This window comes from Aulostomus chinensis, chromosome 20 (assembly GCF_037954235.1).
Source record: "Aulostomus chinensis isolate RoL2024-O1b breed Wild chromosome 20, RoL_Achi_v1.0, whole genome shotgun sequence".
Classification (NCBI taxonomy): Eukaryota; Metazoa; Chordata; class Actinopteri; order Syngnathiformes; family Aulostomidae; genus Aulostomus; species Aulostomus chinensis.
The window spans coordinates 14,245,191-14,270,185 of NC_141339.1; the positions used below are offsets into that span (position 1 = coordinate 14,245,191).

Below are 24,995 nucleotides of genomic sequence, written 5' to 3' on the forward strand. Positions count from 1 at the left end.
GTCCTGTCCCGTCCCCCCCATCAGCATTACCTGTCTTTGACTCAAGAATGCAGAAAGAGCCATCTACGTATATGTATATTTAGCTTGAAGCTAATGGTGACTGTTGGGTAACAACTATAAACAACATGAAAACTGTGCATAAATGTCGGTTTATAAACTCTTAAATGCATAATCCACTATAATCCACATCTACTTTATCCAGTTGCATGTTCAGTAATCCGCAAACACTTTGATTTGAGCTGAAAAGAAACAAACAATTAGCAATGTTTTCTTCTGATGCATGACTCTGGGTTTCATCCGCTGCTTCGTATTTCTCAGAATGTACAGATGGAGGAAGCAGGCAGCAGCCCCCGGCCTGAGACCCCCAGCGCCCTGACAGAGGCAGAGGGGGAGATGGAAGGCAGCTTGCTGGAAGTGGACTTGGACAGCTACCAGACCACTCTGGAGGAGGTACTGACCTGGCTGCTGTCGGCCGAGGACGCCCTACACATCCAGGATGAGGTGTCGGATGATGTGGAAGAAGTCAAAGAGCAGTTTCACACTCATGAGGTAGGAAGAGGCGTTCACATAACCGTCATTCATTCCATTTTAAGGTGAAATTCAAGAGTTATCTCTGCTACACCCAAGCTTTCATCGATGACTGCATTTTGTGAGCCTTTTTAAAAATTACTGCAATTCCTTGACCCTTTGGGCTTTTGTAAAAATCTAGCAGTGCCTGAAGCAGAGGAGCTTCACTTTCCAATACCATGTGCAGGTTATGACAGTGAACTCAGTGACAAGAAATACAGAAGCCCGGGATGCAGAGCAGAGCAGAGCAGCGAGAGGAACGAGACTAGAAGATTTCTAGCAGTGTTAAGTGCATTTTTAGCAGTGTATTTGTGTTTGTAACAGTGTTTCGAGTGTATTTAGGATGGCCTTAGTGACTTAAGGAGTACTTGGAGTGTTTTTCGCAGCGTTTCAAGTGTTTTTAGCAGTGATTTCAAGTGTTTTTGGTTGTGGAGCGGGGAGGAAAAACAAAATGTATATTCCTATATTTTTTTGCAGTGTGACTAGTTGTTCTCTTGTTTTTTAAGTGTTTCTTTTGGTGTTAGTTTTGATTTCTTGTGGAAAATGGCAATGAGATCTTCCAGAGAAGAGTCAGCTGGGCAGATTGACACTGCCTGGCAGACAGGAAATTCTTCAAAGATGTTCCACAAAGGCCCAAAAATGTCTGGACATTAATTGAAAAAAGAGGTCAAAAAAATGAAAAATGACAGTCCAAGCCTTAAACATTTTTTAAAGAGATGAAAAATTGTTCATATTGTCATATTCTGCATGAAGACATTTTGTCCATGTGCATTGAGTTGTTATTTTTCTCAAAAAGCCTGTGAAATCCAATTCTGTTTTTGTTTTTTCCTGTTATTACACACTGTTATCACACAATTATAACAGAGTATTGCTATATAACTGGCAGACATTTTCCATCTCTTTAATAAGAGACAACATTATGTAATGGATATTTTCTCCCTACTTTGTTACATGACAAAACATAAAATAACTGCTAATTTAACAAATGATATATATTACAACTATTATGAATGAATGGTGAGTCTGTTTTTAGAACACATGGTGATGATGATGCACCAAGATTGTTATTTGTCTGACTTCTAAACCGGTTTTCTTTCTAAGAAACTGTCACTCTCTATTTTTGAGACTGAATATCCCTCAGACTGAGTCCTCCTCCTGTTTCGAAAGCTCAGGAGAATAGTGGCGCGCACACACGCACACACACGCACACACACACACACATACACACACAAGCTTACTTGCTTGTTTTAGAAGTTGCAGGGTGTGTGTGTGTGTGTGTGTGTGTGTGTGTGTGTGTGTGTGTGTGTGTGTGTGTGTGTGTGTATGTAAAGGGGGTTTTGGCTGGATTTCCTTGGCTGAAATGTGAATATTTGTGAAGTCTAATGTTTGGAATCCAGGTCAAAGCAGAAAGCTGGTAGCAAGACTGGGAGCAACAAAGCCTCTTAAACAGCCAGGGTTTTTCAGGAGGTCTGGAAGAATCAGCACGGTTTGCTTTAGCCCGGTTTTTCTTACTCCAACTTCTCACCAAGAACAACATGCCCAGTTGTGCAGTCTGAAATGCTTACTCATCCTGGCCCTCATATTCCTTAGGACAAGAGGCAGTGTGACACTTGACAAAAACGTTGCTCTCTGTTGCTCATGACACTGATGAGTACAAGGGTGCTGAGGTGATCCCCTGTGCTTTTGCTGGGTGATATGAAGTGTGGTACTGAGAGAAGTTCGAGGGTGGAGACAGAAACATAACCAGATGTTAGCATGTGGGTAGCGACTCACATTATGTAAGCAGTGTTAAAGTGATACTTCACTCAAAAAATTGTATTTTGCCTTTGAAGTCCACACAAAAAGGTGTCTTGAGCTAAAAGCCAAAATACATTTCTTGAGTGAAGCATCGCTTTAAGGCTCTTTGTTGGACTGCTGTGGCTCTTGAAGAGTTAATTCTTGGTACGCTTCCAAAGGAACTTTGAAGGTTTGTATCTAAACAGCGCATGTAACCAGATGCACTTTGCTTACCTGAATGTGTCACAGCTTCCAAACTGTAGCAGTTTGCAAAGAGAAAAAAAAGCAGTCGATAAATACAAAACAAATAGAAGAAATGTACAGAGTTCCAGAACACAGGACCTTCTTCCTGTATTTACTCTCTTGGTACCATCCAAAACACATCTTAAACCACTACTACCAATACTCTTCTTCTTCTTTTGTCTCTACCTGTGGTTGGCAAACCTACTTATGGGTGCACTTCTGCCACCTAACATGGTTTGTAGTGAAGCATTTATGTTATCTTGGATTTTTCGGTCTGAAAACGAAACGCACCAACAGGGAACCTTTCAGGTGAATTGATGGAATCATTAAGTGATTCAGAGTAAACAAACCTATTAATATAGTACCTAGAGTATCTCCTAATTGTAATTTGTCCACACATCTGTCTAACTTTCTGTTCTCCATCCAGGCCTTTATGATGGAGCTGACTGCCCACCAGAGCAGCGTGGGTAACGTGCTGCAAGCTGGTAATCAGCTGATTGCCCAGGGTACCTTGTCAGATGAGGAAGAAGAGGAAATCCGGGAGCAGATGAGCCTCCTAAACTCCCGCTGGGAGAATCTGCGGGTGGACAGCATGGACCGCCAAGCCAGGTATACATACATGTGTCATTGTACTGCATATAAGGATAACTTAGTCTTACAGTTAATCTCTGCTGTTAAGTATTTGCAAACATTAGATTCCTCTTTCAAATCATGGTGTACTTATTCCCTGATAGTTTTTCTTTCAAAGAAGGAAAATTATTAAACTCAGAAGGAGTGTTTGGCCCTGAAATCATGTGTCACAACAAGAGTTATTTACGATGGGGGTCATCATTGTAGGTGTTGATGTTTATGAGTTTCTCCTGAGAAGAATGTGCAAAACGGCACACAGTATGAAGGTGATTCTTATAAGCCTTGAACCATTCAAGGCCTCACAATCAGTCTTTCTCATCAACGTTTATGATGGCTTTTACCGGAACACACACACACACACACACACACACACACACACACACACACACACACACACACACACGCAAAGAGTTGTACTTACAATGTCTCCTCGAACATTTGTGTGTCATGACTCAATGTACACAATCGTCACAATTGTCACTCTCTCCAGTGGTTGCAGTTAAATGATTCAGAGCAAACATTTGTAGGAGTCTGTCACCCCTCACCCCCCATCCCTCACCCCTTACTCACCCTTTGTCCAGGCTTCATGAAGTCCTGATGGATCTTCAGCAGCAGCAGTTACAGCAGCTCTCTGATTGGCTGACAGAGACCGAAGAGAGGATCAGGAAAATAGAGACAGAATCTGGAGTGAAAGACCTGGAGGCCTACAAGGAACAGATCGAGCAGCACAAAGTATGTGATTTCTATGAAAGTGATGGTATTAAAAACAGGGAATTTGGAAACTGTGTACAGAATCAACAAAATTAACAAAAATTTGGCTTTATCTATATCAGTACTTCACATATTGTAATAACCAGAGCTTGAGTGATACTGTTACCCATATTAGGCAGTAAAACATTCTAAGAATGTTATATATTATATACATTTTATACCAATATTGTCCTTCAAATGTAGTTTTCCCTCTCAAATGTAGTTCTGAACTGTTATGATAAAGATATGTAATGGGGGTAGGATATTTTATAGTATGACAACAGACTTTGTCTGAACTGATATTGGAAGGATATACTGATGGAAAAAAAACAACAACAAACAAGGCGGTTACATCTGTAAATTACCCGAAGCACAATTTTCTAAATGGTCTGTTAAAGATAACTAACATATATCTCAGTCTATATCCTGATACCGATATATCTGTGATACTGTGGTAAGCCACTATCCGTTGATGTTATCACCCCACCCCCCACCTTCTGTTCAGGAGCTTCAGAATGACCTGGAGGCGGAGCAGGTGAAGGTGAACTCGCTAACACACATGGTGGTTGTGGTGGATGAGAACAGCGGTGAGAGTGCCACTGCCGCCCTGGAGGAGCAACTACAAGTGAGTTTTCAGGCATCAAAAGGCCGTTTTGGGTTTGTTTCATCCACAGTTTGTGCTGTAAATCACGATACAAATGTTTAATTGAGTTAATCTCATTATCTTTCGCAGTTAATTTTTAATTAACCAAGGTGAAATTATGTGAATTTTAGTGCAAGAAATAAACTTAAATTACAAACCTGTTATATTCGCAGTGGTCAATTCTCCACCTGTAAAGTTACCTGACTCATTCCAGTTAACAATAGCTATTTTCTGTCTACATCACATGACCGAACGCCTCCATGATTGTTTTAATGTTTCTCTCTATCCTACACTCAGTGTTTGGGTGAGCGCTGGGCAGCTGTGTGCCGCTGGACAGAGGAGAGGTGGCACAAGCTGCAGGAAGTCTTCATGGTGTGGCAGCAGCTTCTGTCAGATCAGGTAGAACATTGAGAGACTCTCTCTCTCACACACACACACCCACACCAGAATACATAGTGAGGCGATGGAGAGAAAATGCAGGATGGTGTTTGCAAACTGAATTTTTCTTCTGGTTGTTCATATTCTTATTTGCAAAGTCATGCATTTCATGATGTTTTACTATCTCATTAACAGAGTTTATTCAGGGAATGGTTAGAAGAAAAAGAAGAGGCCTTGAGTGAAGTACAAACCAGCAATTTTAAGGACCCCAGTGAAATGAACAGTAATGTGCGGCGATTAGCAGTGAGTAATTTGCCAGGTTCCTTGGTAGCTGCAATTAGAGCATTTAACCAGTATTTCCAGGCTGATGTAATCTTTGAGTATTCTGTTGTTTAACCCTGTAGATTCTAAAGGAAGACATGGAGAAGAAGAGGAGGACTCTAGACCAGCTGTCTGATGCAGGACAGGATGTGATGTCGTTACTCCGGAGCCCTGAGGCGGGAGCTAAAATCGATTCAGACGCGGAGGAACTAGCTCATCGATGGGACGGCCTGGTGCAGAAGCTGGAGGACTGCTCCTTCCAGGTGGGTCTGACATCTGAAGATGATGTTGGTTTAGTAAAGGTTAATGTTTATATTTTATATCGTCTATGGTCTCATCTCAGACACCAGGGATGGAACATTTTACTGCTTGTTATATTTACTGTGATGATGGATATGACAGGTAAAGAGTGATTTGAATTGACTCAGGGAGGAAAACATTGGACTCAGTAGTCTGCAGTTTTAGCCAAGTACGAAAAATAAATAGGAAAAAATATTTCCCTCTTGAATGTTGTCAACTGAAGGAAATCATCGAACAATGCTGAAAATGGCTGAAATGCTGAAAGAAAATCCTAAAAGCTGAGGCTGAAATAAAATGAAAGATGAAAACAAAACAGCTGAATGAAAAAAAGAAACAAAGAAGAATTTAAGTGAAGCATAAATGAACTGAAAGTTTCGATATAAAAGTGAAGGATTTGAAGATTCTCTCCATTCACCTTACTGTGAACAGGTAATGGAGGCTGTAACCGACGCTGGGATGACTCAGTTGGAGGAACAGGTTATCGTTGATACGGTTGCCGTGGCAGCAGCTGGTTCAGCGGCTGACCAGGAGTTGCCCCCCCCTGCCCCTCCTAAAAAACGACTGGTGGAGACGGATGAAGGAGTCAGACGAGGGTGAGAACTGAATCACGCTAAGAGAGGGGACTCCTACCTGCCCTGCTTGAGAAGTTTCATAAAACATAAACATACACCAATCTGCACTTTGCAGGTATGAAAACAAGATCTCTGACCTTCTAATCTGGATTAAAACATGGAAGACGTCAGCTCAGACTCTGGCCTCCACACACCCTGAGACTTCTCCCGAGACCCCAGACCTGCAGGAGAAGTTAAAGGTAGATGATGCACCTTTCATCATCTCAGATTTAAGTTAGCATATGAAGTAAAATTAAGAATGTATTGATCACAACAGGCTTTGGAGTCAGATCTCACAGCAAAGGAAGCTACTGTCGGTGAAGTGATCCAGGAAGGACGAAGCTTGATGGACCAGCTGGAGAGAGGTATGAGTCATAATCTGCACTGGGTTTGAACATCACGACTACATTTGTTTTTCAAATCTTGAACATCACATACATATTGCAAATGACTACTACAGTATTCCATTCCTCGGTAAAATTGTGTACGTCCTGTGTATTTTATTACTTTTGCACCGCTGCTTGGCATTTTCTCGGGTATTTACAAGCTTGGGTTTCAATTTAATCTATTAAATTTCAGGTGCCAATTATTTGAAAGTGTGTGTGTAGAGTAGTAAAAAGCTGTCATCCTGCTGACTTCATATAAAAGCGTACTGAAATGAAGAGGCACTCAGGATTTTATGTGTTTACACTGTTCTGAAGCAGTGAAGGGAAGTGAAGCAGCGTGACTAAATTAAGAGTAGCTTAGGAAAGTTTCCATTAAATATTCCAAAATTCCCTCATATCTGCTGCTTTCTCATCTGCTTGGCGTTTTAGCCTCTCTGGATTCTCTTTCTCCTCTCAGAGCACACACAGTGGCACATTCGGAATATTACAAAAACTCCAAAAGTCAACATTTTTGTATTTGTGTTACTTTTTAATGTGCACCCGTGTAGAGGGAGTGAACGTGGACTCGGTGAGGACGAACATAGACCTGCTCCAAACCGACTTGGATGTGTGCACAAGGGAGCTGCAGGCAGCGCGTGAGCGAGTTCAAACCCAGAGTCGGTTCACAGCTTCTTCAACGGAGCTAGCAGATCTGGATCGGGTCTTGGAGGAACAGGACCGGTGGTTAGACTTGACCTCAGCTGTGGAAAAGTGTGATGATGCCGAACTCGGAAGGCTGATCGAAGAATGTCAGGTAAGAATGCCCTCTACTTCCTGTCTCTGCCATGAATCCTTCATTCATAAACTCCACTGACCAGAAAGTTACAGGTGGGTGAGCTGCTTTTAAAGCGAGTGTAACTTTCCCCAACTCCTCTGAAAAATAGTCTTAGCATTTTACTGTTGCACAGAGGGAACGCCTGTTGCTGCAGAGCATGACTCAATCCTGCAAAATCCACACCAGTCAGCAGCTGTTTGTGGCATCGTGTGTAGTTCAGTTTTTATACACATGACAGTTATATGAAAGTTTAAATCCATACTGAGGAGTAGGGGTAGGAATTGCAGAATGACAAGATCACGATATTTACACGCTAACAATACGAGAAAAGGATTCATTCCAACAGTTCATCTCAATAAATCCAGTTATTTTTAAAACTGAAGGGAAAAAAAAATCCTCTTTAAAAAGCAGTTTTGTGTTTATTCACTGACTTTTTTTGCCAGTTCCCGTATTTGGATGATTTTAGTGTACAACAAAGTACGAAGCTAAGTGCCTCTTTAACACACAAAATAAACAACTTTTCAAAATAGTAAAGTCAAAATGCCGAAGGGAAATTCTGTTTAAACCAACAGTTGTTTGAATAGGAATATATTTGGTGCGAGTGACTCAAGTCTATATTGCAAGAGGAAGTATTGCCATTTATGATGATGTATTTTTGTTTGCCAACTCGGAAGTTAACTGTGGGTGAAAGGGATTTCCCAAATTTTCAAAGCACAAGACTTAAAAAAATCCAAAGTGTGTTATTTACTGATGTATTTCACTAAGTTGAACAAAACGGTAAAATCTTTTAAGGTTGCGTCAACCACAGACTTTATTTAAAGCATTTAATTATAAGCCATTGAGAAATGCATTGACTGAGTTAAGGGAGCCAGACGTTCAACAATAGTAACTAATTCCAGTTTTTAGTACACATTGCAGTATTGATATTTGGCTCTACCTCTATTGAGGAGGAAACAGAACTTAGTTTTTTCCTAATAAACCCTAATTGCATTACATGTTAAGGAACTTTCTCTGCCTGTGTTCTCTAGTCCCGACAGGTCCAGGTCACTTCGTTGAGTCCTCAGCTGGAGCAGCTTTGTGCAGATGTGGGGTCACTCGGAGCCATGCCCTCTTTGAAGGACACCATGGTGGTGGTCTCAGCACATCACGCCTCCACATTGCAGAAGCTACAGAACCGACAACAGGAGATCAGAGGTATAATAATGAAAAGTCATTCATCCATTCACATCTGGAGTTTTCCCCAAGACCAGCTTCTCCCACTCTTGCGCTCTTTGGCTGTTGTATTTGTATGGAGACGGAGGGAGTGATCGCTAAGAACCCTGGCCCACCAGGAGTGTGTACATTTGACAGCAGCATTTATATGAAGTGCTAATGGCCTTATACGGCCTCTGGAAGCTCACACACGCAAACACGTATGCGAACCATCAAGTTTAACATCCCGCATTCGCCAGCCCTGTTTTTCCCTGCATGTGTTTCTGACCAAAACTTCTCTAAAGTGAACCCTAAATGCTTTCCACTCCTGACCCTACGTATGTGTGTGTGTGTTTGTGTGTGTGTGTGAGTGTGTGTGTGTGTGTGTGTGTGTGTGTGGGGGGGGGGGGTATGTGTGTGTCTTTGCCTCTTGGGCTTTTATGACGGCGAGGAACTGTATGAGAGCCAAGGAAAACTATTTTATTTCTGCTTAAGGGCAGTTTGCTTCTCGCCAGGTCCCCTCTACCCCCCGCTCTTTGTGTATCCAGTTTGATTTTGAATGTATTAAATCACTCATTGAACACTTGACAAAGGAGCCGGGGGGGGGGGGGGCAGGTTAAAGTAGTCTCAAATGGGGACATCTTAAGCATTGTTATCCATTTCATGTCATTAGTGATAAATGGCAGCTCAAGCGTGTCCTTGAAGTGTGTTCCAAATAAAAAAAATATATCATGAATAATTCAAAGGAGTTGGTTAAGACGGTACCATTTAGCCTACTTGGAGAAACATGCGGTCAGTCATTCTCTTACTGCATGGAAAACCTGCATGCTCACACACACAAACAGGGAAGGGGGTTGGGGCTGTGAAACCAGTTCACTGCCCCCTTGTGGTGGAAAACCTTACGCAGATGTTTTGCGTGCTTTGAAAGTCTTACTTTTAGAGGCGGGCCTATCATTTGTGACAAATATTTTGTGAGCTGATTTTGGTCCAAAATATAGCCACTGCTTGTATAATGAGGTGCACAAATAGTGAAAGTTGAATTCATAGAGGGAATAGTGTGTTTGTTTTTTTCACTCCCAATAACATGGCAGACACGTGTTATGCTGCGCAAAATTAATGACTTTTGTCCTCATCTAATTCCAGAGTTGGCCGGTTCCAAGGCCAACCAGAAGACGTCCAGCTCAGTGGAGAGTCTGGAGGCCAGGCTGGCTACCCTCAGAGACGGAATATTAGATGTCGCCACCACTGAGGCGGCGGTGGAGGCGGCGCAGGTGAGGGGGGGTGCATCATCACGTTACAATAATTTCATTACACTCAAAGCACCAATTTTATTCATGAACATGTATCTCTATGCACACAGACTCTTTTAGTATCTGACAACTTCCTGAGTTACGGTTGAGTTTTTGTTTTGCAATCTTTTATGTTTCTTTATTGCCAAAATTATGCATGAATTAATAATTTGCATTTATTTCCTTTCAAGGAAAAGAGTTGTGCCTTCACACCTCTAAATCACAAAGTTTTATATTATAAGTCTGGAAAAGAATGAACAAATGAAAAAAACTTTCGTCTTTTTATTTTTTTTCATGCCTGCAGGGCTCTCTGGATAACAGGAGAAGATATTCTAAATCTGTATTGGCTAATGTGCTAAAATCTATATTGATTTGTTGTAAATTTCATACATCATATTTTATCTGGATGCTGTAGCTGTCAGCACAGGTGGGAAGTATGTCTTCCACAGGCATTCTGTGCTTTTATCTATGTGCTTGTATGGTGTATCAGTTTGAATGGAAATCTGACATCACTTTTCTTTCCAGCACCCAGCAGACCCCTTAGTCACTCCCTTACTTTTCTCTCACTCTATCAGATCTCTCTCTAGAAGGAAAAATAGAGTGTGGCACGTCTGTTTTTCTACACTGTTTTTGAGATACGCTGCGTGTGTTTAGCATGTGTTACTGTGTGCGTTTCTCTTCTCCTCCTCCTCCTCCTCCTCCTCCTCCTCCTCCTCCATCCTTTGGTGGAATGCAGCTCAGTCTGAGCTCTTGTTGTCATGGCAGATAGGGTATGGTGCCGGGGGGGCTTGGCACATTCTGGGCAGCATGCCCATGCATGCAACACGGAGCTCCTCGCAGCTCGGAGAGGAGGAGCTCAATCATTCAGTCAACTTGACAGCACACAGCAGGGAGCCTCAGATAGAAAGTATAGTGTGGTTTACGACACTGGAGAAGATTTTTATTATTATCCTAAAAACACTTTCATGATAGTGGAGCCTCTTATCAGTTGACTTGACCTTAGAAGAATTAGAAGAAAACTTAAGATTTACTGGAAAAGTTCCAATCAAACTTCAAAACCCTCTTTTAGCCTACCGGCTAGTTGGCTAGTCATTGCACACATTATTAGGAAGCTACAATTTGATGGAACAAACCATTTAAAGGTACAGCCACGACAGCAAGTACAGTAACTACATTTATTAGATAATTAGCAGTTAAACGAACAGTAAGCTAATTAGGCTACTCATCAGCTAAGCTAAGTGCTCACCGAGTACTTATCGATCATGTTCGTTCAATGACAGAGTTCCAAATTAGCCAGAAGATCCAATCAAATCTTTCATCCCAACCATATTTATTCACCCATACATGACCTCAGACTCAATTAGCATCACAATTCGCTGGAGCTGCGGCGAAATGTGAAGCATGTGTGGAATTCAGTAAAGTAAATCATATGCCTAAACAAAAATTAAAACAGTATGAACAGGCATATTTATATAAAAAAGAAACATTTTTATCCTTGTAATGTTACAAAGAATGTTTGGAAGGTCTCCAAATTATATTTTTCATAAACAGTTGACATACTTTTGTACATATTGTACGTAACATTAATTTTTGCCTTGATGAAATTAAAACCTTAATCAGTTCCGTCTTGATGCTGTGGCCTCATTGTGTGTTCCAGCTAATATCTCCTAGCGGTATTCATGCAAGCGTCTGTTAGAAAAACACTGACACTGATTCTGACTCCCAGGCAAAAATGTTTGGCTGTCGCCTTTCAGATGAGATCAAAATCATGCACCGACCCCAAATGCTTCGAGAATAGATCTCAATTTACTTGTGGTATGTTTTTCAAATGCCTTTTCAGCTAATTTGACCTGAGGCTAATGAATAAATCGGTTCCCACCTTTAATGAGAGAGTAAACATCTATAAGTGATTTTCTCAGTTCTACTCCAAGAATCCCCCCCCCCCACACACACACACACACACACACACATTTTTTAGAAATGTTGAAGTCAGGACTTTTGTCATTCTCAGGGTTTGTGTCTGGAGATCGAGCAAACACAACAAGCCTCCGATCCTGCAGAGCAACAAAGATGGAGTCAACTCTCCACCAAGGCCCGTGAGGAGCTGGGTACACTGCAGTGCATCCTGGGTAGTATGAAAGACAATCAGGTAAAGAGTCTCAATGAGTTTTATGGCATTGTTAATAATGTGAAAGGTCTTAATGGTTGAATGTTTCTTTCAGGTGCGTACTGTGGAAGTGGAACGTTGGTTAGAGGCTGTTCAGGAACTGTTGTCTCGGGATGGGACGGGGTTGGGCGATGCAGAGAGACTACAGGAAGAGCTAAACCAGTGCAAGGTTAGACATGAAAACAAAATTAGTTAAAAGCTTGAAATGTATGTAATGTCATGAAACGGCTTACTCACCTGTGTCTTTGTCCTCCTGCTGTGAAGGAGTATGTGAATGAGATGGAGTCTGCGGAGGGTTCACTGAAGCAGATGGGAGAGAATGTGAGTGCTGTGCAGGCGACTGCAGTCCCAGGACTGGCCAAGTGGGGGCAGGATAAGTTGGATGAGTGCCGAAATAAATGGGACAAACTTACTAAGCAGGTGAAGAACAATGAGTACTTTGTACTTTGGTTTACAACTGACTGTTGTGTTGTGTTTGTACAAATAACTTTACTCAATAGAAAAAGTATCGTGCGAATGCTAGCAAAAATGATCAGTCAACAACCAAGATTATGACAAAGCACAGATATCTCCAACAACAACAACTATATAACACACTTATTGATAACAGTGAAGTTGCTGATGCCTCACTTAAAGTGCTTTACACAAAAAGTGTGTTTTGCCTTTTAACAAAGACATTTTTTCCCTCCTGCATTATTTCTTTGTGACTCCAGTATGCAGAAAGAGCCAGCTACGTATATTTAGCTAGACATGAAGGCTAACAATAGCAAAAATGTCTTCTTAAAAAGCCTCAAGATCATTGTGGGTTTTTACATTTTAGTTCAAATCGAAGTGTTTAATTATTGAATAGAGAGGGCGTGGATGGTTAGCGAACTGACATTTTTGCTGTTGTTAACAGTTGGTCAAGAATGTTGCCATTAGCCTCAAACTTAATATACGTGGTTGGCTCTTTCACACTTCGGACTCACAAAGAATTGATGCAGGGGGGGGAATATTTTCATAAACGCATGACAATTATTTTTTGAGCACTTGAAAATTTTGCACAAGTTAAGTTTTGAAAAGTGCACTGACTCACTGGGACTTGAATGAGGTGATGGGGTGACAGTCTCTCTCCTCCTCTTCACCCCAAAATTATTTGACAGTCCTTGAATTTGCAGTTTAAGAATTGCAAATGTAATCAAGTGGCAACTCTACCAGTTACTCAATCGCAGACTTACCTAATAGAGTTCTACGGTTTATTTGACAGCATGTCTCTGTTTGCAGTTGCTGCGCCACCAGGAGCGTGTGGCGGAGAGTCAGGAGAAACAGGTGAATCTGAGGAAAGACTTGGCAGAGATGCAGGAGTGGATGGCCCAGGTCGATGAGGAGTTTCTGATGAGGGATTTTGAATACAAGAGTCCTGAGGAGCTGGAGGCATCACTGGAGGAGATGAAGGTTAGGGGTTGTCTGGTGAACTAGAACAAATCTCTCTGTTTCTCTGTGGCTAACATTCCCGTCTCACCTCTCTTTGTGTGTCAGAGGGCTAAAGAGGATGTGTTACAGAAGGAGGTGAAGGTAAAGATCCTGAAGGACAGCATCAACATGCTGGTGTCCAGAACATCCCCCCCTGGTGGAGGCAGTGGGCAGGAGCTGACCTCAGAGTTAGAGGGAGTACTCGCCAACTACCACAAGCTCTGTGACCGCTTCAAGAGCAAGTGCCACACCCTCGAGGTAATGTAGGACATTGTGTGTGTGTGTGTGTGTGTGTGTGTGTGTGTGTGTGGATGGGTAGATGTGAAGTCTCTCTGCCAATCAAAGTGTTAGACTGCTTTTCAAAGGACTGACAAAATTTAGGAACAAAAAGCAACAAGCAACAAAACTAAAAGAGATTCTGGTTCTGATAGATGAATGAAGACAAAAAACATCAGAAATCCTTATAAAAATAAAATGACGACAGGAAAATAATACAATCTTAACATAATAAATATTGATAAAGTGGAGTAAAATAGATGATAATAATTTATAAAAGTTATAATGCTAAAAGCCAGACTATAAAGATGGGTTTTTGATTATATACCAACAATATTTTCATCTCCTCTACAAAACTTTTGCAGCATTGTGGAGCATAATGGTTAAAAGCATCACAGAATGTTTTTGCTTTTGTGTGTGTGTGTGTGTGTGTGTGTGTGTGTGTGTGTGTGTGTGTGTGTGTGTGTGTGTGTGTGTGTGTGTGTGTGTGTGTGTGTGTTTTGTGGCGTACAGGAGGTGTGGTCTTGCTGGATGGAGCTTCTTCAGTACCTGGACATGGAGCAGTGTTGGCTCAACACCCTGGAGGAGAAGATCCAGGCTACTGACAACCTTCCAGAGAGCACAGAGGCTGTCACCGAAGCTCTGGAGGTACAAACAAACAAACACACAGTTATACACTCCTTTCTAATGAACTGAACAATAAAAAATTTTTTTAGAATTTATGTGCAGGATATCACATAGGTATAAAGAAAATAGCAGCACTGGATAGATGCCTCCTTTAAAGTGGTGATAAAATGCACATACTCATCATTCATGACAATTTCTTTCTCTGGAAATTATGTTTGATGTGTAAATTTGATTTGAGCAACCATCCATATGTAAAATCATGCAATACACGCCCTGGAAATGGGGTAAACAAATTTAACATAAATTTAGACGACATAGAGGCAAATAGAGATATGATAGCGGGTCAGGAATATCATAATGGAGCACTGATACTGATTTTATTCACAGGTGAGATGTTAGAGTAATGGTACCGATCCAGATTCCATTCCTTAGCTCACGCTGGTGGAACACACTGTGATATAACCTGAGACACATCACAGATCCATACAGTTCGAAGAAATGGCTTTGGAATACATTTACATTTGATGCTTCTGTGCGTATTTTCTGCTTCTGGTTTATGCTAATATAATGACAACAATAATGGTGATAATGTCCAAGAAAAACGGCTCTGGTATGTGTAACGGAATTGGATCAGAACCGATAAAGAATATTGGTTTGCACATCTGTACTTGAAAAGAACATTTTAAAATCATGAAACCGAATAAGTGATTTTATAACCGTTAGCAAGCGTGTTGTCTTTGTCTTCCAATACTCTCCTCGCTGCTATATCTGTCAGGTGCCTGCAGCAGACATGTCAAAGTCACTTTAGTCACCAGCTGCCTCTGTAAAGTTGCATAGAGATGAAAGACACTGAAGACCCTCCAAGACAGTATCTCCCACTCTCTCCACTCTCTCCGTTTCTTCCACTTGCTCCATTCCTCACCCCTCTCACTCACCCATCATCTCTCTCTCTCTCTCTCTCTCTCTCTCTCTCTCTCTCTCTCTCTCTCTCTCTCTCTCTCTCTGTGTGGCCATCACCTCTGGGAAGGAAACACATATTTGATGACCTTACATCACTCTGCAACCGTCTCTCACTTGTCTCTCATGTCATTGTACAGTCATTTATTTGACACACCCAGAGAAACTGCATCAGAACTCCATCTCTCTGCTCAGTTTTCTGGATCTTTAAAGGTTTTACTCCTTCACTGGAATTCTTATTCTCCAGGTTTTTTTTTTTTCCCCTCATTCTTTAAATTCTGTGGACAAGCAGGTAACATTTCTTTATGGAGCTTTTGTTTCATTGTGGACACTTAAAAAAAAAAAAAAAAAAACTTGAGCTTTATTTGTCACTCTTGTATTTATCTTTGTCCTCCATCCATGATTCTTCATGCACCACCAGTCTTTGGAGAACGTGCTTCGCCACCCCGGAGACAACCGAACGCAAATCAGGGAGTTGGGTCAGACACTGATAGACGGGGGCATACTGGACGAACTCATTAGCGAAAAACTAGAGGCCTTCAACTCTCGCTACGATCAACTCAACCACCAGGTCAGAACCTTGTCTTTGTGTGAAAGCAAACGTGAGCTGTGTATGTTCTTGGGTTGATGCAGAACCCCCCCCAAAAAAAAATCAATATTTTTTTATTTCTGAATTAATATGTTTGGCTCCTCCTCACTCCATTCATAGACTTACAGACAAGCTATGAGCTGATAAAAATACTCAAAATTATTGTGTATATGATAAAGATTTTTAAACAGCCTGCTTAGACTTTTATTCACTTGTTAAATTATTTTTATGGTCTTGCTTTTAAGAGAACCAATCGTCTTTGTGCTTAATTGTATTTTATTATATTTGTAAGTCAATACTGACAATTTTATTGTTTTGTTTATTTTAAAGTACTTGGAAAACTATGGTTTATATTTTAATATTATTATTATTCACAGTAGTTCATCACCACTGTAACATTGTATAGTAAGTTAGTCATTTCGCACACGTTATAATTGATATATTCATTGCGATGTATAAACATCTTATGTGCTCCGTCATGTTTCTGTCACATTGTGGATGTTAGCTACTGCAGACATAAACATACGTTAGATAGCCTGATCACATGACTAAAACATGTCTGTGGAGGATTAAAACTTGTCTAAATTCCCCCCCCCCCGCAGGCCGTGAACAGGCAGATTGGCCTGGAGCAGCAGCTGCAGACACTGAAGGAGAATGATCAGGCTCTTCAAACCCTGCAGGAGTCTCTGAGCCAGCTGGACCACACACTCACCTCCTACCTTACTGACCGTATCGACGCCTTCCAGCTGCCACAGGAGGCGCAGGTACCCTCCATGAACACTCCCAATCTGAAGGACTTCACTACTTATAACATCACCTAAGGGCCTGAGCAACAGTAAATGAATCATATAAACCCAACGTCGTGCCGGCTGATCAGTAAAGAGTTCTGGACTCATTCCTACATTTCCCTCAGACCATCGGTGCAGAGATAGCAGCCCACGAGGTGACAGTGGAGGAGATGAGAAGAAGGAACATAGCCAACGTACCTCCACCATCCACTGATGGTAAAGCAGCCAAAGGTTGGACCATGCTGGACCAGCTTCAGGTAACACTGCCCCCTTCTGGAGACAATTAGCACCTGCTCACTCCCCCTGCTGTCAGCATTACATAATCATCTGGCACAGATTAAACAGTACTCCCTACAACCTGTCATGTTGTTGAGCTTTTTTTTTGTCTATGTTTTGTCATTGTTGTGTTCTTGTGTTCTTCGTTCATTGCAGAGGAAACTGAGGGAGATTTCTACAAAGTACCAACTCTTCCAGAAGCCTGCCAACTTTGAGCAGCGCATGTTGGACTGCAAGAAGGTTCTCGATGGTGCTAAAGCTGAGCTGCACATTCTAGATGTCAGAGATGTTGAACCAGAAAAAATCCAGTCCCACCTCAGTGGCTGCATGGTGAGCTGATTTATTTTAAGGTTTAAAAAAGATTGTACGGTGTCTGTATCAGTTTCAAAAACCCAGACATCTACCTGCTTATGTCTGCAGGTATCATAAGCTGCTTTTCCTTCTTTTTGCTTTACAGAAACTGTACAAGTTGCTGAGTGAGGTGAAGCTTGAGGTGGAGACGGTGATAAAAACAGGTCGACAGATTGTGCAGAAACAGCAGACAGAGAACCCCAAGGCCATGGACGAACAGCTCACTGCTCTCAAACTGCTTTACAACGACCTGGGGGCCCAGGTAACTCAGCTAAACATTTCCACATGCTGGTTTAGCAGTAATAACATCTCTGTGACCAGTCAATAACCACACTCTCTTTCCTCCCCTCCCAGGTAACGGAGGGCAAACAAGACCTGGAGAAAGCTTTGTCTCTGTCTCAGAAGTTTCAGAAGGAGACTTCCAACCTGCAGGAGTGGCTGAGCACCAGCGAGGCTCAGCTCCAGCAGAAGAACAGCTGCGGAGACATGCCGGCGGACATCGACGCCGAGATTGCATGGGCCAATGTGAGTAGCTGATCACGTGAAAGGTCTTTCCTACAGTTTTATTTCTTATCAACATTAAGAAAAAGAAACATAGAGGGAACATAAGATTTGTGTTTACACTGTTGAACAGTAGATGGTGCAAATGTTCCTGAAACTGCATCTTTCTAATGCTGGAGATCAGCAATTTTGGCACTGTAGGCAGGGTTTGGATGGTCATTAAAAAAAACAAAAAAACAGGAAAGGTGATGACATATTTAGCAGTTTCCAGGCCTGAAAAAGTTTTGGATGAAGAACAAAATGCAAGAATAGTTGGGAAAAGTCATAGAAATTTTCCTATCTTTGATTCAGTTGAGAAAAATCTCTTTTTGTTAATTTGGGTTTACTTCCATTCATGTTTACTTTGTACTGTCAAACTGTGAACTTACCATACATTTTTTTCAGTTATACACTTCTTTGGACACATTTTGACATGGATTTCTAGGTGTTTATTTTTTTTGAAGACAACTTATGGTCATGAAAATTTTCCTCAAAGGGACAGAAAAGTCTTTGAATTTAAATTTGAAATAATGTTTATGAAGCCTGTATCAAGTGAAGGAGACAGAGGGACTGTTGACAGTGGTAAATTAATCCATATTCATTCCTCTCCAGCCAGTTTTATTCATATCATGCCAAGTTTTCCAATGAGGATGAAAGGTTATTCATGATGCCACACATGTAACAGATTTTTGAAGTTATTAGCAGCAGTACAGTGAATGACACTGTAAAATACTTCTTATATCATTCAGTTGTTGTACATTTCAGGGTTTGTTTTCTTACCAAAAAAATGCAATTACTACATGCAGCTGATGACATACTTAGGCATGCTTTGGGATTCATAAGCACACTATATTTAAACTGTATTACCTGTGTTTTTTTCAGTGTGTGTGCATGCTAAAGGATGCTAGCTGATTGTGACTGTGTGTGTTGTCCCACCAGGGCCTGCTGAAGGAGTCAGACCGTCGCAAGGGGGACCTGTCCAGCCTGATGGAAACCAGCGCTGGTCTGCAGACTCTGGTGGAGGGCAGCGAGGCTCAGCTGGAGGACACACTCTTTGGCCTCAATGAAGCCTGGGGCCGTGTTCGCACCTTGACTGAGGACTGGCTTAGCGCTGTGCTGGTGGGTGTAAATGTTTGATGTTCAAAGACCTAATAACTAAAGAGCAGCTGGGTTCCTTCAGTTCTCACTAAACTGAAATAGATACATTCTGTCCTTTACAGAATGTGAGAGAAAGAGAGATTAGCAGCAAAAAGTTTAATTAATATTCATTTTATACTCAGAAGTAACATTTTACAATCCATGTAATAAGTTTCTGTATTGTACCATGTTATATGTAGTAGGTTGGTGAGGAAGAAAAAAAAACCTAGAGGAAAACACAAGAGCAACATAAAATGAGAAAGAATTTGTTTGTTCTTTTTTTAAAAAAAAAATTACATCCTAATGAAAGCATTATGCTTTTTTCTTTGTTTTGTACAGAGTCACCAGAACGAGGTTGAAATATTTGACGAGAACCTGGCTCACATCAGCACGTGGCTCTACCAGACCCAGATCCACCTGGACGAGACTGAACGACTGGCCCCGGCGGAGAGGGAGAAGGTGGTTAAGGTGAGTGAGGGAGAGGAAGTATCAATAAGAATAAAGGTTTGGATGGAGTACAGCCAGCTCACAAAAGTTATTTACTAAATCCAATTTATATTGATTTGTATCATTTTTCAAAGGTGTAAAACTGTAGAAGTGTTTCCATGACAAGCCAAAAATGTATTTAATTTTCTTTTTACAAATTCTTGCTTCTGACAAGGAAAAGCTTTCTACGAACATTGAAATATTTCAGTGTGTTTGCTCATGAAAGGATTAGTTCTGGAAAAAAAACAAAAAAGCTTTCCACTGCACCTCGTCTGATTGTTGCCTCAGAAACTGGTTTGGTTTGGTCAAAATAGGAATTCATGTTTATACATTTTGGAGTCATTCAAGACGGAGACATGGTCTTTGCACTTTTTAGACGGTTGAAAGATGTAAAAAAAAAAATTTAAATGGTTCCAGGGCACCAATGAAAAGTTGTTTTATTTTCCTAAAGTAGAAAAAAAACCTACGACCACAATGCACAGGGCTCATTACTTTCCAAGGGTATTTTGAGACACCGCTATCTTTCAGATATTTTCTCTAGAGCATACTCGATGTGAAACGACAGATTTGCCATGCTAGTTTGGCTTAAAACGTGGTGGACAGACTTCTGATTTTGGAGAAGTTGAGGTGCTCGATTCAACCGCTTTTGAGGTTGGCATACCAAAAAGAAAGAAAGACAGAAAGAAATTTGTACAATCTGTTGTTTGCACAAGTGTGTGTTTGCACTTCCTGGTGGATTTTACTGAGTGGGGAGCTCTGGGTGCAGGACCCAAGTTTAATTTCATAAAAGTAGTGAAAAATCACAATTGATGTCACCGTGAATCAATGACAGCAATAAACACAAATGTGTTTGAAAAACTTTTTTCATGGGTATCAACTATGTTATCTTGCAGATTTATTGAGCTTTTCCCTCCACTAACCAAACTGTGCAAGCTGTGTTCAACCTTTCTGATCTGATCCAAGGCTACACTGCCACGCTAAGGACAACAGCTAGCAAAAACAGATGTTGGAGATAATCAGATGACCAGGTAGTCTGTGGTCTGTTCCCAGCACATGTTGGAGGAGCTGGAGGACATCAGTCTACGTGTGGACAACGTGAAGGACCAGGCTATCATCCTGATGACCAGCAGGGGGCCTGCCTGCCGGGATGTGGTGGAGCCCAAACTGGCTGAGCTCAACTGCAACTTTGACAAAGTCTCACAGCACATCAAAACCACCAAGGTACAAAACTTAAAAAATGAGAGTACAAACAAACTTGAAGTGCAGAATTTATAATCTATTTGGGATTTGTGTGTGTTGAAATACAGATGATGAGTAGTTTGGAGTCAGGGGGTGTTGAGATGAACCAGCAGGAACCTCAGCAGGTATAAGAAGTGCTTATAACTAAAGCTGCTAACCCTAACCCAGTAACATGAAAACCTAAATGACTTCAGCATAACAAGGATACTCTATGCTTACTATATAGAATTGTAAAGGATTTAACATCAGTTGAAGACTATTTGATTATGCAGTGGAAGAAAAATCTTGTTGTTTCATATTGTGTGCTCTGGCTGAGTTTATTTTTATGCACGTGACTGTTCATCATCAGGTTTCTCAAACCCTGGAGACCCATACAGAGATTCAGTCCCAGGCTCATCCTGCTGAAGTCCCCAGCGAGGTGCAGGACCTTCAGGCAGAACTCCAAGCCACCCTCAGATCTCTGCAGGAGCAGCAGGATGCAGCAAACATCCAGGATGATGAGAAGGTGATATCTGAAATTCCTGTAGGATTGATAACGTTAATATTAGCGGATGTGGATAGGAATGTTCCAAACCCAATGCAAAAATAACATTAGCATGATGCTCACTTCCTGGTTGGCCTACAAAATATTTCATCCCTGCTGCTCTAAGTTGGAAGGGGGGGGGGGGATTCTTTTCATTCTTAGGTTGAAAGTTTTCTATCTCGTACAATGTCCTAAATGAATTTGAATCGCTCTCACAACACGCACGCACACACACACACACACACACACACAAAAATTGCCCCAGGTTGTCTATTTTGTCCTTCCACTCCTGACATTTTATGTGATAGTCTATGAAAAACATGCAGCGCTACAGGCTATATAAAGCCACCTCCCGTCCAGAGGAGCTTTGATTTGACAATTCAAGGCTTCACAAGTTTGGAATTCATTCTGTGTTATCAAGGTTTATGACACTAAACACTGAACAAAGCTGGCCAATCCAAAGCAAGGTCAGGAAACTATTCCTGGGCTTTAAACAGTTTTCCTGAGAGCTGTCAACCGCAGCCAATGTCAGTTTCTGGTGTGTCATTGTTCAAGTCCACTCTTGTCATTTTTAACAGTTCTTTCTCAGCTTTTTTACTCTTCATTTGACCTTTTGCCCTATGTGTGTCTGAACCAGATGGACGAAGAGAAAGCAAGAGTAGAGGACCTTCTGAGACGAGGAGAAGATCTGATGCAGCAAACCTCCGACGAGGTCCAGAGAGAGGAACTGAGGCTTCTGCTGCTGCGGCTGCAGAGCCAGTACTCTGCTCACAGGGTGAGATGTACAAAACAAACAATGTTGTGTCTAACTTCACCAGAGCTTCAAGGGAAAAAAGTATCCGTAGTATTGTGTTGTCCTTGTGCAGTTTGGTCATCATGCGTTTGCACTTTTAGGAGTTGAGGGTGCTCCGACTCAGGCAGGTCGACGTTTCTGTGGACTCAGCTACTTCTTTGACAGAGCAGATAAGAGAGTTCTCATCCGAGGTGAGGGGTCCACACATTTGGAACTCATAGATCAGAAGGATTTTCTTTTCCTCAGCTGTCTCCATCACTCCATGCTTGGATGACTGTTTTTGATCATTTTCTTACACTCCTCTGTGCTGTAGGAAATGTCTGCAGAGGAGAGTAGCCGTGCTCCATCACTGAGTCCCTCTGACTACCTGCTGGACATTAACAAAGTGCTCCTGGCCATGGCCGACAGTGAGCTGCTCCTCAACTCCCCTGAGCTCAGTGGAGGCCGTTATGAAGACTTCTCCAGCCAGGAGGACACGCTCAGGGTGGGTAGACGCTCAGCGACAGGGGATCAATTAATAGTTGACAGAGGAGTGCTGGAATTAGTCCTAAAACCAGGAAATCAGTTAGCATTGTTGAACTCCCGGTTCCCTTGTCTGGAAGTCAGTGAGATTTTTGTGAAAAAAAATGAAATAAAGTATTTGGTTCACATAAGCTGGAGACTTTCAGTTTGTTCTCCAACAAACGTGAAATGTTTAAGTAAATACTGCACTCAGGGTCATCAATGTTTAAGATTTTTGTTGTGACATATTTAGTATTTTTCAGGAATTTGCTCAGGAAGCTGTTTTACGGGGGGGGGGGGATTCCAATACTTTTTAAATTTTTTGGATTTGATGGAAGGTTTGCATGAAGGTGTTATTTTGATACTTCAAGTCCTTTATTAATGTCTTTAAGATTCTAGATATTGAAGCATTCATGGTCAATCTTAGAGACAGTCTAACCTTTGTTTAGATGTGATGAGCAGAATAATGCCACACTTAAACAACTTTGTGAACCTTGAGTCAATAATTTACCATCGCCTCCCCTCCTGTTCTTCAGAATATCAAGGACAATCTGGAACGTCTTGGTGAGCAGGTTGCAGGGATCCACGAACGCCATCCTGATGCCATCCAGGATGCTTCGCCTGCTGAGGTTTCTCAGATCGGTGACGCCCTCACACAGCTCAACGCAGAGTGGGATCGCATTAACCGCATGTACAACCACCGCAAGGGGTCAGTACACCAATAGATCACACTGCACGTTGCCATGAAAGTAGAAGCAAAGTGTTGAATCAAAACTGAGTGAGTGAGTGGGGAAATGTGTTAGATTTTCATCCTTCCAGAGCCAGACAAGAAGAAAAACACCCTTCTCTCCTACGAGCATTCAGGCTGTATGCTAGTTAGCTTAGCGTGGGGAATGTTAGACAATGGATAGGTTAGCATTCCTCCATCTTGCCCACTTCGCTAACTAGCAGTGCACACAGAGGATAAAAGAGTAGCGATCCTCTTGTCCGGCTCTTATGAGGATGGCAAATAAGCATGTTTCCCAATTATGGGCATGTTCCTTTAAGTATTTACAGGTTACATTAGATCATTTCACAGGAACATTTACTCACCATTCGTGTTTGCATCTATGTGTCAGACACATACACACTGACCTTGATGACTGTCACACTATTCCTTGGGCATAAACAACAACCTCATGCCTTCTCACATATTCGCTCAGTCACTCACACACATGCATGCATGTGCATGAAGAGACAGAGACGGTGACCTTGACGATCATCAACTCTCTTCCTTGGGCATAAACAGTCTGAGCACAGTATGTGCACATGCTAGAATAAACTCTACAAGTTAATTTTGTAAATTTTACACACGCACGCACGCACGCACACACACACACACACACACACACACACACACACACACATACATACTCTCTCTCTCTCTCTCTCTGTAATCACAATAACCTCTGGGCTTCATTAAAAAAAACCAAAAGACTGGAGTGGTTTGTAAAATTGCTCAACCAAAACTCATTTCCTCACCTTGTCTCATGGATCAGATTGGTTCTGCTCTGAGCGAAACTTTAAGAGGAAATAGCCCTCATGCAGACCATCAGTGTGATAAAAATCTCCCCCCCCCAAAAAAAAAAATCAGTAATCAGCCTGTTGGCGTATTTTTTTTTTACTCACTATTAACTTTCCAGTCCATGCAGTGATTCCTGAGTGTTATTGCTTTTTAAAAAAGAATACAAAGTTTAACGGATATCGATATTCCTTATCAAACACGGTGGGATTTCCTATTCGGTCTCAAAACCAGTGAAGTAAAGAAAGTTCAAAAGTAAAACGTATTACTTTTTGGTCAATGGGTCTCTTTCACCTACTATAAGTGAGAACAGAATTTAAATATTTCTTTTTATGTTATAGACTTTTTGTGATGTGGATTTTTTTTTATTATTATTTGAATTACAATATTTGTATGAAATGTTCTTTTTGATTGAAATTTAACTGAGCATTATGGGCTTTTTATTACACCAAGCTGCACTTGCACTTCATTTCGCATTAGTGAAACTGACACGGGGCCGGGGTGTGTGTCCAGACACTGCTGAGCGTGCTGTCTTTCTGATAAAGGCCCAGATGTTCAGGTCCTGCTCAGATGACTCTGCCAGGCCTCCAGTGGACATCATTTCTCTTCTGTTGCAGTGATATGCAGCTTGAATTACGGGCTGCGGGTTAAGTAATGCATATTTTTCCAGGTCAGAGAGAGCAGATGAGTTCTCAGAAACAGGTTGGGTGACCCATAGAATCGCTTAGTTTTTTGTTTTTTTCGAGCCTCATATTTTCTTATATGAGGCTCATTTTTCTTAATCTACTACCGCGATGAGTTTGGATATTTGTTCAGTACTTTTTTGTGTACAT

General features: G+C 41.5%; 1 protein-coding gene across 5 annotated transcripts in view; it reads left to right on the forward strand.

The window, feature by feature from the left end:
* Window positions 1-24,995, forward strand: part of utrn (utrophin) — a 193,466-nt gene that overhangs the window by 37,725 nt on the left and 130,746 nt on the right. For all 5 annotated transcript variants that reach the window (XM_086189292.1, XM_086189291.1, XM_086189290.1 and 2 more), the window contains 34 exons: window positions 319-549; window positions 3,014-3,195; window positions 3,798-3,948; window positions 4,472-4,591; window positions 4,907-5,008; window positions 5,183-5,290; window positions 5,392-5,571; window positions 6,038-6,201; window positions 6,296-6,419; window positions 6,497-6,584; window positions 7,154-7,398; window positions 8,448-8,613; window positions 9,754-9,881; window positions 11,911-12,048; window positions 12,122-12,235; window positions 12,331-12,486; window positions 13,330-13,500; window positions 13,585-13,776; window positions 14,308-14,442; window positions 15,800-15,949; window positions 16,570-16,731; window positions 16,881-17,012; window positions 17,188-17,361; window positions 17,489-17,644; window positions 17,737-17,907; window positions 18,862-19,041; window positions 19,399-19,527; window positions 20,596-20,766; window positions 20,853-20,909; window positions 21,134-21,289; window positions 21,945-22,082; window positions 22,202-22,291; window positions 22,414-22,584; window positions 23,138-23,310. In XM_086189292.1, the coding sequence (XP_086045418.1) occupies window positions 319-549; window positions 3,014-3,195; window positions 3,798-3,948; window positions 4,472-4,591; window positions 4,907-5,008; window positions 5,183-5,290; window positions 5,392-5,571; window positions 6,038-6,201; window positions 6,296-6,419; window positions 6,497-6,584; window positions 7,154-7,398; window positions 8,448-8,613; window positions 9,754-9,881; window positions 11,911-12,048; window positions 12,122-12,235; window positions 12,331-12,486; window positions 13,330-13,500; window positions 13,585-13,776; window positions 14,308-14,442; window positions 15,800-15,949; window positions 16,570-16,731; window positions 16,881-17,012; window positions 17,188-17,361; window positions 17,489-17,644; window positions 17,737-17,907; window positions 18,862-19,041; window positions 19,399-19,527; window positions 20,596-20,766; window positions 20,853-20,909; window positions 21,134-21,289; window positions 21,945-22,082; window positions 22,202-22,291; window positions 22,414-22,584; window positions 23,138-23,310 (5,105 nt within the window). The remainder of the gene's footprint in view (window positions 1-318; window positions 550-3,013; window positions 3,196-3,797; window positions 3,949-4,471; window positions 4,592-4,906; window positions 5,009-5,182; window positions 5,291-5,391; window positions 5,572-6,037; window positions 6,202-6,295; window positions 6,420-6,496; window positions 6,585-7,153; window positions 7,399-8,447; window positions 8,614-9,753; window positions 9,882-11,910; window positions 12,049-12,121; window positions 12,236-12,330; window positions 12,487-13,329; window positions 13,501-13,584; window positions 13,777-14,307; window positions 14,443-15,799; window positions 15,950-16,569; window positions 16,732-16,880; window positions 17,013-17,187; window positions 17,362-17,488; window positions 17,645-17,736; window positions 17,908-18,861; window positions 19,042-19,398; window positions 19,528-20,595; window positions 20,767-20,852; window positions 20,910-21,133; window positions 21,290-21,944; window positions 22,083-22,201; window positions 22,292-22,413; window positions 22,585-23,137; window positions 23,311-24,995) is intronic.